This window comes from Otolemur garnettii, unplaced genomic scaffold (assembly GCF_000181295.1).
Source record: "Otolemur garnettii isolate 467f Iridium unplaced genomic scaffold, OtoGar3 scaffold00251, whole genome shotgun sequence".
In the NCBI taxonomy this organism is placed as follows: Eukaryota; Metazoa; Chordata; class Mammalia; order Primates; family Galagidae; genus Otolemur; species Otolemur garnettii.
Window position 1 is genome coordinate 134,457 of NW_003852646.1, and position 12,027 is coordinate 146,483.

Consider the following 12,027-nt stretch of genomic DNA (forward strand, 5'->3'; position numbering starts at 1 on the left):
GGTAGAGTGCCATGGAGCACACAGCAACCTCCAACTCCTGGGTTTAAGCAACTCTCTTGCCTTAGCCTCCTGAGTAGCTGGGACTACAGGTGCCCGCCATAATGCCCTGCTATTTTTTTGTTGCAGTTTGGCCTGGGCGGGTTTGAACCCACCACCCATGTTATATGGGGCTGACGCCCTACCTACTGAACCACAGGCACCGTCCCACCTGGCTATTTTTTGGTTGCAGTTTGGCCGGGCTGGGTTTGAACCGCCACCCTCGGTAATATGGAGCCGGTGCTCTAATCACTGAGCCACAGGCACCACCCGACCTGGCTCAACATTTTAAAAATACAAAATAGGCTGGCAGAGGTGGCTCATGCTTGTAATCCTAGCACTCTGAGAGGCTAAAGCGGGTGGATTGACTGAGCTCACATGTTCAAGACTAGCCTGAGTAATAGCAAGACCCTATCTCTATTAAAAATAGAAAAACTAGCAAGGTGGTGTGACAGGGGCCTGTAGTCCGAGCTACTTTGGAGCTACTGAGGCAAGCAGATCACTTGAGCCCTAGAGTTTGAGGCTGCTGTGAGCTATGACAGTATGGCACTCTACCAACGGTGGCAAAGACTGTCTCAAAAAATAAGCCTAAACAGGGCGGCGCCTGTGGCCTAGTGATTAGAGCACCAGCCCCATATACCGAGGGTGGAGGATTTAAACTCAGCCCTGGCCAAACTGCAACAAAAAATAGCCAGGTGTTGTGGCAGGTACCTGTGGTCCAGCTACTCAGAGGCTGAGGAAAGAAAATTATCTAAGCCCGGGAGTTGGAGGTTGCTGTGAGTTGTGACGCCACAGGACTCTATCAAAGTGAGACTCTGTCCCAAAAAAAAAAAAAGCCTAAAACAAAATATACATAACATATGGTTTAACATATAAACTTATTTTATTATTATTATTTTTTTAGAGACAGAGTCTCACTTCATTGCCCTCGGGAGAGTGCAGTGGCATCACAGCTCACAGCAACCTCCAACTCCTGAGCTTAGGCGATTCTCTTGCCTCAGCTTCCCAAGTAGCTGGGACTACAGGCACCCATCACAACACCCAGCTATTTTTTTGTTGCAATTTGACTGGGGCTGGGTTTGAACCTGCTACCCTCGGTATATGGGGCTAACCACTGAGACACAGGCGCCACCCGACATATCAACTTATATAGAACAAAATTCTCCCAAGCCACCCAATTCCTTGCCTTCAAATTTGCCCGAATACATATAAAGTTTGACTCTTCCATAAATATCCTCTATTAAACATGTGTGCTTTCCATGGGTTATTTATTTCACTTCATCCGCACAGTCATCCATGAGGGAGCCGTGGAAAGTGAAGCTCAGAGGTGGTAAGTCACTTGCCTTAAGTCACACCCATTGGTAAACATTAGATTGAGTGTGTCCGTTTACGAAGTGCCCAATATTATTTTAGGCCCTCCAGATTGTGCCAGACCTTTATATTCGTTCATATAACAAATACTGAGTGCCTTCCTGTTTGAGGCTCTGGACCAGGTGCTGGGCCTACAGCAGGGACAGGAGTTTATATGTGGCGGTGGAGACAGCCGGTAGTGGACTGAGGTACAAACAATCCGTCCCATTTTCCAGGTAAGAAAGCTAAGGGACGGAAGAGAAAGAGATTGCTCTAAAGTCACACAGTGATAACAAAGCTGCGATAAGCAGCCCCATTTTAAAGATAGGGAAATTTAGACACAGAGAAGCGAAGTGACTTGCCCAGAGAAACCGGGACAGAAAGTGGCAGAGCCGAGTCTCCACCACGCCGGAGAGCTGGCAGGCCGGGCTCCGGCGGCCACTGTGCCCCGCCCCGACGAGGGCGGAGCCAGCCCCAGCCACACCCCCACATTCCTGGCAGCCGCGGCGGCTGTTTCCTGCCGGGGTTGCTGGGCGGGCGGCCGGCCCATCTGGCAACCCCCACGGGGCGGCGCGGGGAGGCGGCCCAGACTTGCTGGAGCCAGGCGCCGGCCTGGGCCTCCCTGCCCGCCTGGAGAGCCCAGGTGTGGCCACGGCGGGGGTGGGGTGGTGCTTTCCTTCCCGCTCGACCCTTCCTGATACACTGGGCAGGATGCAGCCTACTCACGCCCCTCCTGCCTCTGCCTCCGCCTCCACGACCCGGCCTGGAATCCCAAAAGGAGGAAGCGGGTGGGAAGGGAGGAGCGGCCCTTCCCTCTGATAGCCACTTTGTGAGACCCGTTGTCTTGCCGCACCCCCCCCCCCCGGAAAACCGCTGTACAATTAGCACCCCCTCCGTTTATCGAAGAACCCAACTTCCCCATTTGTGCAAGGACACCTGAAATCCCACCTGGGTTGCACAGGCTTTTGCTTCGTTTCTCGGGCACCCCAGGCACGACTGTGGGAACCGGAGGAGGCACTTCCCCTGCCCAGGGGATAGCTCTTGATTTGACATCCATTTATTTAGCCATTTTGAGCTGGGGGCAGGCAGGCATTTGACCTCTTCTGTTCCTTGCTATGTCCTCAGCGAGTTACCAGGTGCTTAATTCACATCTAGTATAGTCTTTTTTTTTTTTGAGACGGAGCCTCAAGCTCTCCCCCTGGGTAGAGTGCCATGGCATCATGCTCACAGCAACCTCCAACTCCTGGGCTCAAGCGAGTCTCCTGCCTCAGCCTCCCAAGTAGCTGGGACCACAGGCGCCCGCCACAATGCCTGGCTATTTTTCGGTTGCAGCCATCATTGTTGTTTGGCGGGCCCGGGCTGGGGATTCGAACCCGCCATCTTAGGTGTATGTGGCTGGCGCCTTAGCCACTTGAGCCACAGGCGCCGAGCCTAGTATAGTCTTGATTGATGGTCTGAAAAAAGTTGGACTCACCCTGGAATGAAGATTGTTACCTCCTTCACAGCTGAGGAAATAGGATGGCTCCCAGCACTTTGCGAAAGCCAGACCTGGTCTATCAGACTTTGAGGATGCCAGTACCCCATCCCTTCTCCGGTACCCCTAAGGAAGGGAACCAGCAGTTCAGCAAACAGTGCTGTGGTGAACTTCATGGTCTTGGAAATCAGGCAACCTGGGTTCAAATGCCCCTTGGACACTTAAGGTCTTTCTGCCTCAGTTTACTTATCTGTAAAAATGTTGATAGCTTCCTCATAAGGTTGTTGTAATGATTGAATAAGTCTAAAATACAGTTGACCTTTCAACACACATTGGAACTATGTAGGTACACATATGTGGATTTTCCCCAGCCTCTGCCCCCAGAGACAGCAAGACCCACTCTTTGTCCTCCTCAGCCTACTCAAAAGATGAATGATGATCCAACTTTCACTTGAAAGTAAAAGAGTAAATGAAGAGTAAATGTATTTTCTCTCCTTTATGTGTTTTTTTTTTAGAGACAGAGTCTCACTTTGTCACCCTCAGTGTAGTGCTGTGATGTCACAGCTCACAGCAACCTCCAGCTGTTTTTATTTTTTTGCAGTTTTTAGCCGGGGCCAGGTTGGAAGCTGCCACACCTGATATACGGGGCCAGCACCCTACTCCTCAAGCCACAGGCACCACCCAACCTCCAGCTGTTGGGCCAGGTGTCCTCAAACTGTGGCCCACAGAGGACATTTATCTGGCCCGCCATGTCCTGACCGTCAGCTGTTTTTGCTGCTGCTGCCTGTCCTTAGCAGCAGACTTGTCCCTTGGCTGCAGTCCGGCCCTCCAACGGTCTGAGGGACAGTGAACTGGCACCCTGTTTAAAAAGTTTGAGGACCCCTGGATTCTCTTGCCTCAGCCTCCGGAGTAGCTGGAACTACAGGCACCTGCCACAACACCCAGCTATTTTTTGTTGCAGTTTGGCTAGGGTGGGGTTTGAACCCTCCACCTTTGGCATATGGGAGCCACAGGTGCCACCCTTTTTCTTTTTTGAGAGTATTACTCTGTTGTCCTGAGTAGTGTGGTAGTGCCATCATAGCTCACTACTAAACCCCTGGGCTCAAGCGAACCTCCTGTCTCACCCTTCTGAGCAGGTGGGACTATAGGTGTGAACCACCATGACTGGGTAATTTCTTTAGTAATGGGGTCTTGTTATATTGCCCATGTGGAACTTGGGGGCTCAAGCAGTTCTCCTGCCTCAGCCTCCCCAAATGCTGGGATTATAGGAGTGAGTCATAGTGCCTGGATTATGATTTTGTAAATTATTTTTTTCCAGTTACTTTATGATAAGACTGCAGTGTGTAAGACATGTAATATACAAAATGTGTTGCTTTTTACTGGTAAGGTTTCTGGTCAGTAGGCTATTAGTAGTTATGTTTTGAGAAGCTATGTTACATGTGGATTTGACTGTGCATAGGAGGGGTTTGTAGGTGCCCCCCACCTTCTGCTTTGTTCAAGAGTCAACTGTACTAGCATAATTGAGTCACATATTAAAAACAAAGTGTGTACTGGGACTCTTAGAACGGCTGGCTTTCTATCTGGAGCTCTGTCCTACATCTTGCTGTCAGGGGATACTGAGGCACAGAGGAGGACACCTAACAAATCAGGGACAGAACTCTGGAGTTCTAAAGCAGTTTCCTGGCTTAGCGCCTGTAGCTCAAGCGGCTAAGGTGCCAGCCACATACACCAGAGCTGGTGGGTTCGAATCTAGCCTGGGTCTGCTAAACAACACTGACAACTACAACCAAAAAAATAGGGCATTGTGGTGGGCACCTGTGGTCCCAGCTATGTGGGAGGCTGAGGCAAGAGAATTGCTTAAGTCCAGGAGTTTGAGGTTCCTGTGAGCTGTGATGCCACAGCGCTCTACCCAGGACGACAGCTTGAGACTCTGTCTCAAAGAAAAAAAAAAGCAGTTTCCCAAGAATCTCCCCCTACCCCAAGGTGAGGCTGGCACCAGGCCCACCTGGGGCCCTGCCCAACCACCCATCCTCACCTCCCAAGTGTGCAGGCCCAATCCAAGCCCGGCCTGGTGCCATTTTTCCATGGGACTCTGGCGGTGGCGGTTCACATCTGGAGTCTAGACTCGGAGGCTCTGCGGGCCGGGCCTACCGCCCGGGCTGGGCCACCGCTGCCCGCTGTTTGCTCAGCTGAAGCTGGTTAATTGGAATTATAGTGGCCTCTGTGGTGATGGCTGGCCAGGCAGACCCTGGTCGGCCGCTGCCGAGGTCTGTGGAACATCTGGCCAGGCCAGGCCAGTCATTAGGTGGCAAGCGCCTGGCGCCACTGCCACCTCAGCCTCTGCCGGGGGCAGGCAGTGACTCAATGAGGCCTTTGTGGGCTTCTGGGCCGCAGAGCCAACCACGTTGTGTGCCTGGGCTGCCTGCCTCCTCTGCAGCTCTCAGAGAGGCCTTGTTCCAGGACCACACGGCCTCCCCCTGGAGGTGGCTGGAGTGGGCAGAGTTGAGAAGACCCTGAAAGGGAACCTCCCTGGCCTTTTGAAAATTTCTATCCTTCCTTTCCTTTCCATAGAGTCCTGGGCCCAGAGAAGTTAGGTGGCAGACTTGGAGGTGCCCAGCACACCAGCCACAGTGACTGAGTCCCAGGGGTTTGGGGAGGAGTTGCACAATTCTTAGGAACTTGGAATTTGATTTGGATTGAGGTAAAAAAAAAAAAAGGTCCACAGGCAAGCTGCCTCAATTCACAATGGAGCTAATAATAGCACCTATAACCTAAGACTGAAAATTCAGTGAAATTCTGTATCAAGATTGACTGACACACGTCAATACCTAGTGAGATGCTGCAGTGATGCTCTCTAGTCTCTGGTCATGCTTGTCCTGTGGCCACTTCCAAGCTGTCTGGAAGCCACTGTTATTTTCCACCTTTGAATGGAAAGCTTAGGCAGGGGAGAGCCCTGGGCTAGGAATGCCCACCCACTCTTGTCTTGGTTTCCCCATCTAGTGACCCCATACCAGGTAGGTAGATAAGTGCTGTGGCTCCTCCTTGCCTGATTGACTGGAAGCATCTCCTGCAGGCCAGGCACATCTGAGGAAACCCTGGCCCCAGGATTTCTAGCTCTTGGTCTCTCAGAATCAGTGGGCCCAATTTCTCCCTGCCCCAGCCTCTAGGGGCACCGGACCTTGTGTTGTGACTTGCCCCATAATAGTCACTTTAGAAAGAACTCAAGGAATGAGGAGAATGGAGAGACTGGGGCTTGACCTGTAGGGGAATCTAGAACTCAGAACCTATCCAGCTGAAGTCATATGGACATTAGGACTAGGAGGTGCAGGTTTTATGGTTCCTGGCTCCCTTGCTGTGTCAGGTTAGCCTTCTGGTACTCCCCCCACCTCTTGCTAAGGTGAATGGGGGACTCAGTGAGCACCTGCCCAACATCCTCATTGCCCCTCAAAAGTGCTGGGAGGTAAGGAAAACCCAATGGTGAGGGGAAGGAGGGAGGGAGATGGAGGAGAGAGCAAGAGAAAGAAAAAAGGCTCATGGGCCCCCTCTGCTGGCTAGAGGGTGTTCTGGGGGTGCTGGGCTGGCCAGGCACTGGGGTGGGTATCCATGAAGGGGCTTGCAGAAAAGTTTCTGGATAGGCAGGTAAGACCTAGCAAACCCAGTAGAAGACACTGGGTACTTATGCAGAGAACTCTTCCAGGAACACAGTGGCCTGCCCCGGCCATGGGATGAGTTTTTAATGTGAAGCAAAGTCAGTCCACAATACAAAAATCTAAAATCACACCCACTTTTCCCACCTGGCTCCTGGGTAGTGGGGGAAACTGGGGCTTCCTTTGCCTGCAGGGGATGTGGAGGAGGAGAGGAAAGCCAGGAAGGGGAAAGGGAAACAGAGGCCAAAGAGGGCCTGCTGGAGGGATCCTGCTACTCCCTCCCCATCCTGGAGCTGCCCTCAGCCTCCAGTGCCCTCTGCTCACACACAACAATTGGGGCCATCCCCCACCGGTCTGGTCTGGCCCTTAGAGGGTCAGATACCAGCCACGTCACTTCTCCTTCTTCTCCAGCCCCTTCGATGCTGATGCCTCCGTTCCCTCTTTGGATTCTGTCACTGCCGCTGGATCCTTAGGGTTTGACTCCTCATAACTGACCAAAAAATAAAACAATAAAAATACATTTAGAGGAGGAGGAAGAGCAGAATCTCTGCTGTTCCCCTCACCTGCTTGCCACTCCAGGCACCACCCTGGGCACATGTAGAACATCCGCCCTGCAGCCACTGCCCAGCACCTTCCAGTACTTGGCCCAGGCTAAGTGGGCCTGAGACAGGCGGCTGTGTTCCTCTGTGCCCATGGTGCCAAGAGGCAGCAAGGCAGCGGCCAGTGGAAGAGAGGTTGGGCCTGCTTGTGCGAACCAAGCATCTTGAACCTTCTGCTGGAAAGGGGAAAAGGTGTGTGGGGGTGTGTGTGTGAGTGTGTGTGTGTAGAATCCCAGGGTACTTGTCAGGAATCAAAACACTCAGCCCCAGAGCAGTGTGAAAGGGACTGCTCTCCGGGCAAGTGGCAAGGTGTTGCTTTGAAGATGGACACCCTGGCTTAGCTTTTGCTATGGGCTTCGCTCACTAAGTAAGTTCATGCCAAGGACAATACTTCTATTTCCTCACCAGATCAACCCCGTGAGGCAGGAATGTGCCCACTTACAGATGAAGAAAGAAAGGCTCCGAAAGAGGAAAGTGACTTGCCCAAGGTTATATATATATACACGTAGTGAATAGTAACAGTGTCTACTGATGTATTACAAGGGCCATTTGCATCTGCTCACTTGTGCGAGCCCCACCTTACCGGTGAGGACACGGAAATTCTGGGTTGCCCTGCTCCCCAGCACTATGGCTGGGTGCAGTGACTGCCTGGTGGTTGTAAAGGAGCTGCCTCCTGTGCCTACCCCGGGAGTGCTCCCTGCCCTGTACCCCAAAGCTGGATTATCTGCCCTACCTTGGGCCCCGGGGCAGTAGGGGGAAGCGGGCAGGTGGGCACCCGCTGGGCATTACATGGCGCTGGGATTCTGCGGGCGCCGGCGGCGAGGGCCAGCTAGCTTCTGCTGCATGGAGTCGGCCAGGCTGGCTGGGGAGCCCGAGACTGTGGGGAAGTGGGTGAGCCTCGGGGTATGAGGCAGGATTTCCGCCGAGGACTCGTAGCTGTGTGAGAGACAGAGAAGAGACAGAAAAAGAGATGGAGAGAGAAAGACTAAGGGAGGACAGAGACTTCCTTTCCAAGGAGCAGGGAACAGAACTGGCTTATTTTTATTCTTCCAGACTCTGTGGAAAGAAGCCAGTATTCCTTGGAAAATAGTAAATATGCACCTACAAAGGCACATTATGCAGCTGTGCAAAGAACAAGGATGGTCTAAGTGTGAATGTGCTGCTGTGAAAATATCTCTAAGATACATCATTCTGTGAAAAAGCAAGACACAGAATGTTCTCAGGGTGCCACCGTTGTGCAGGCTGCCTACACACGTCTGCATCTTGGTGCACGGTGTCCTGACCGTCTGTGTAACAAAGCTGGCCTCTGAGGGGTGGCTGGGGCATGAGAATGTCTTCCCTCTCAGAGCTATGGAATTTGGAATCTCTGCATTGTTTTTTTTGAGACAGAGTTTCAAGCTGTCACCCTGGGTAGAGTGCCGTGGCTTCATAGCTCATAGCAACCTCCAACTCTTGGGCCAAAGCAATCTTCTTGCCTTAGTTTTTCTATTTTTAGTAGAGATGGGGTCTCGTTTTTGCTCAGGCTGGTCTAGAACTGGTGAGCTCAAGCGATACATCCGCCTCGGCCTCCCAGAGTGCTAGGATTACAGGCGTGAGCCACCATGCCCGGCCTGCATTTCTTGCCTTTTTTTTCTTTTTTCACAAAATATATGAAAGTAAATGTAAACTTTTCACTCTGTTGACCTAAAGGTTTTGGTCAGTTGTCTAAAATAAATAAATAAGCAAATTAAGAAAGGGTGAGTCTCAATGAGAAAGAAAAGTAAACAAAAGCTAAGGTGGAGAATCAGGGAAGAGAGATGGACAGAAAGAGAAGAGAAAGAGCAACTACTTTTTTACCTTAATCTAAGAACCCCCAGGGTAGGGGTGGGGATAGAGGTCAGAAAGAGGGGGCAGGGTGCCTGTATGGCAGAATATATGGTACCAACTAGGTGAGAGGGGCCCCTCTTTGCCTAGGCTGTGGTGTTCAGAGTTTGTCCAGTAAAGACACAATAGGACTGAACTGGAGAGGCTACCCCAGGGGCAGTGGGACAGAAGGACCTGGGGCTGGATGGGATTCTGGGAGGTAGGTGCTGAACTCGGGGATCAGGTACCATGCCTACTTCAAGGGCTTCCCCAGATTTACTCCAAGTTCACTCCCCACTCTCCCTGATTGTCTCAGAAACTACAGGGCTTTACCAGGCCAGGAGATATGGGTAGCCAGGCTGGGAGGGCAGAGGCAGGTATGGGGGAGGAGTGAGTCACAGGATTCCCTGCGGGCAGCCAGGTGCACAGAAGGCTTTGGCAGGCACTTGAGGGACAAGTTAGAGGCCAGGCAGGTGGAGCTGGGTGGAAGGCCCCAGAGTGGGCAGCTTTAATCACAGCTGGCAGCTATTTCTAGGTTCCTGGCAGGCGGGGTCAGTGGTGCTAGGAGGCAGACACCTGCTGGAGTCACGAAGGCTTTGAGGTATGGGTGGGGCTGTGCGTGGGGTGTGGCAGGTGTGGATATGGCCCTGGGTACCTGTACGAGACACAAACTGAGATGGAAGGAAAGCAAGGAGCTATGGGTCAGAGCCACATGGTGGCTGAACAGGGACTGACACAGGACTTCCACTGGGGGTACTTTCCACCTTTGTGTTTCTTACATGTGCTAACTGAAGCCAGGGGAGGGGGAAGAAAATCTCTAAAGTCACCTGGTGACACACTCAGGTTGGAAACCCAGGGCTCCTGACAGCAGGCAGCTGAGAGAGAAATCCACACCAGCCATTCTGTTCTCATGACCCATGTGGCATTTGGATGTGGGGGCTGCCTAGAGGGCCCCTAGGCCTTGCCCTCCCAACTCCTGGCCCAGGGAAGGGTTCTGGCTGGTGCCCACAGGTGAGGCATCCATGTTATGGTGGAAAGGGTGAGAGGTGAAGCTGGTGGCAGGAATGTTCCCCAGAAACATGTACCAACAACTCTGGCTCCACTGGCTGCCCACAGATGCACCTGTACCCATATGAACATCTGTCCCCTATTCTTCCTTACCTGAACATCTCTGTTACTTCGCCCTTGGCCAGTGCCACAAGGACGGGAAAACCAATGCAGGCAGGGACCAGGTACAGGAGAGCAGGCTGCAAGAGGATACAAGCTGGTCAGGCAATGATGGCCAGGGAACCTGTTCTAGGTCATGCCCAGTACCCCAACCCTCTTCTGGGCTAGACTGAGGGATAGTGACTAGACCAGGTTCTCAGAGCAAGTCACTGGCTGGGTCTGAACCCAGAGCTGGGCTGCTTCTCCCAGAATAGAATCTAAGAAACACAGACAAAACCCCTCAAGTATGCAGAACTTCAAGGGTTCCCAGGAGTCTAGCAGGCAGCATCTGAATCACCTGGGACACCAAGTTCAAAATGCAACTTCCTGGCCAGCACAATGGCTCATGTCTGTATCTCAGCACTTTGGGAAACTGAGATGGAGGGTCTCTTGAGGCCAGAAGCAAGAGACAGCCTGGGCAACATAACAAGATCCCATTTCTGTAACAAGTAAGAAAATTAGCCAGCTGCAGTGGTGTGCATCTGTAGTCTCAGCCACATCCTAGCTTGGGTGACAGAGAAAGACCCTGTTTTTTTTTTTTTTTTTTTTTTTGAGACAGAGTCTCACTTTGTTGCCCTTAGTAGAGTGCCATGGCATCACAGCTCACAGCAACCTCCAGCTCTTGGGCTTAGACAATTCTCTTGGCTCAGCTTCCTGAGTAGCTAGGAATACAGGCGCTTACCACAATGTCTGGCTATTTTTTGTTGCAGTTGGGCTGGGGCTGGGTTCGAACTTGCCACCCTCGGTATATGGGGTCAGCACCCTACTCACTGAGCCACAGGCACTGCCCATCAAGACCCTGTCTTGTTTGTTTCGTTTTTTTTTTTTTTTGAGACAGAGTCTCAAGCTGTCCCCCTGGGTAGAGTAAGACCCTGTCTTAGGTTCTATTCCCAGAGATCCTGCTTCCCAAGGTCTGGGGCTGTAAGTTTGCATTTTAGCAAATGCTCCAGGAGATACTGTTATAATGATGATAATTAATGACATAACAGCTACATAGGCAGCACTTGCTAAAGCCTGTATTAAGGTGATCCAGCTGGTTACTGGCTTCACCCCTTCACATCCAAGGGGGTCCAGTCCACAGAATCTGTGCTGGGATTCCTGGTAAAGATGGGTTTGGAGAAAAGGATAATTATATTAAGAGCCCTGTTCATGAAACACTTGCTATGCAGGCACTGAGCTCAGCCCTCCTGGGAATACTGCAGCCTACCTCCACACCCCTTCTGACTGTTCTCCTATTGTAGGGGAAGAAGACTAACATTTTAGGGGGTAGTGGGAAGGGGACAGCCCAAACCTCAGAGATCTCAATATTAAACCAAGGATTGAACCTCAAGCATGCTAGACCCTAAGGCTATTCTTAGCTTGCAGCATTTCAAAGTTGGACATCGCTCCACTGTTTAACCCTCCAAAACTCCCAAGTGGCCTGAAGGCCCTGTGAGACATGACCCCCTGCTTCCTTCTCCAACCTCATCTGACCTGCCCCAATAGCCTGTCACCTCCAGCCATAGGACCTTTGCATGTACAGTTTCTGCGGTCCAGGATGCTCCTTCCTCCTTCAGACTCCGCCTCAGATGTACTTCTGTGGGGAGGCTTTCACTCGCATGTGGTAGGTCCGCTGGCTGCACACTCTCAGGGCCCTCTCTAGATCTCCCCTACAGCATTCCCAGCAGTCTATAATGGAACATCTCTGGGTGCCCCTGCAGACTGGAAGGTAGGATCCACAGATGTCTTCCTCGCTACTATATGCCTAGCACTCAGAAGAGGCCTGCTAAATACTAAGAGAATGGCTCCTTTATGGGTTCTCCCAAAGAGAGTATCATGGGAATGAATGGCATGAAGGCCAAGGAGACTGCGTTCTTTTTTTTTTTTTTTTTTT

At 51.8% G+C, this 12,027-nt stretch overlaps 1 protein-coding gene across 2 annotated transcripts in view; it reads right to left on the reverse strand.

Moving 5' to 3' along the window:
• Positions 1-6,551: 6,551 nt before the first annotated feature.
• Positions 6,552-12,027, reverse strand: part of HM13 (histocompatibility minor 13) — a 53,400-nt gene continuing 47,924 nt past the window's right edge. Inside the window, exons 11-13 of one of the 2 annotated variants that reach the window (XM_003802610.3) lie at positions 10,110-10,195; positions 7,896-8,042; positions 6,552-6,997 (exon numbers count right to left, since the gene is read on the reverse strand). In XM_003802610.3, the coding sequence (XP_003802658.1) occupies positions 6,898-6,997; positions 7,896-8,042; positions 10,110-10,195 (333 nt within the window). In that variant the 3' untranslated portion in view covers positions 6,552-6,897. The remainder of the gene's footprint in view (positions 6,998-7,895; positions 8,043-10,109; positions 10,196-12,027) is intronic. The other variant, XM_003802608.3, reaches the window with a different exon arrangement.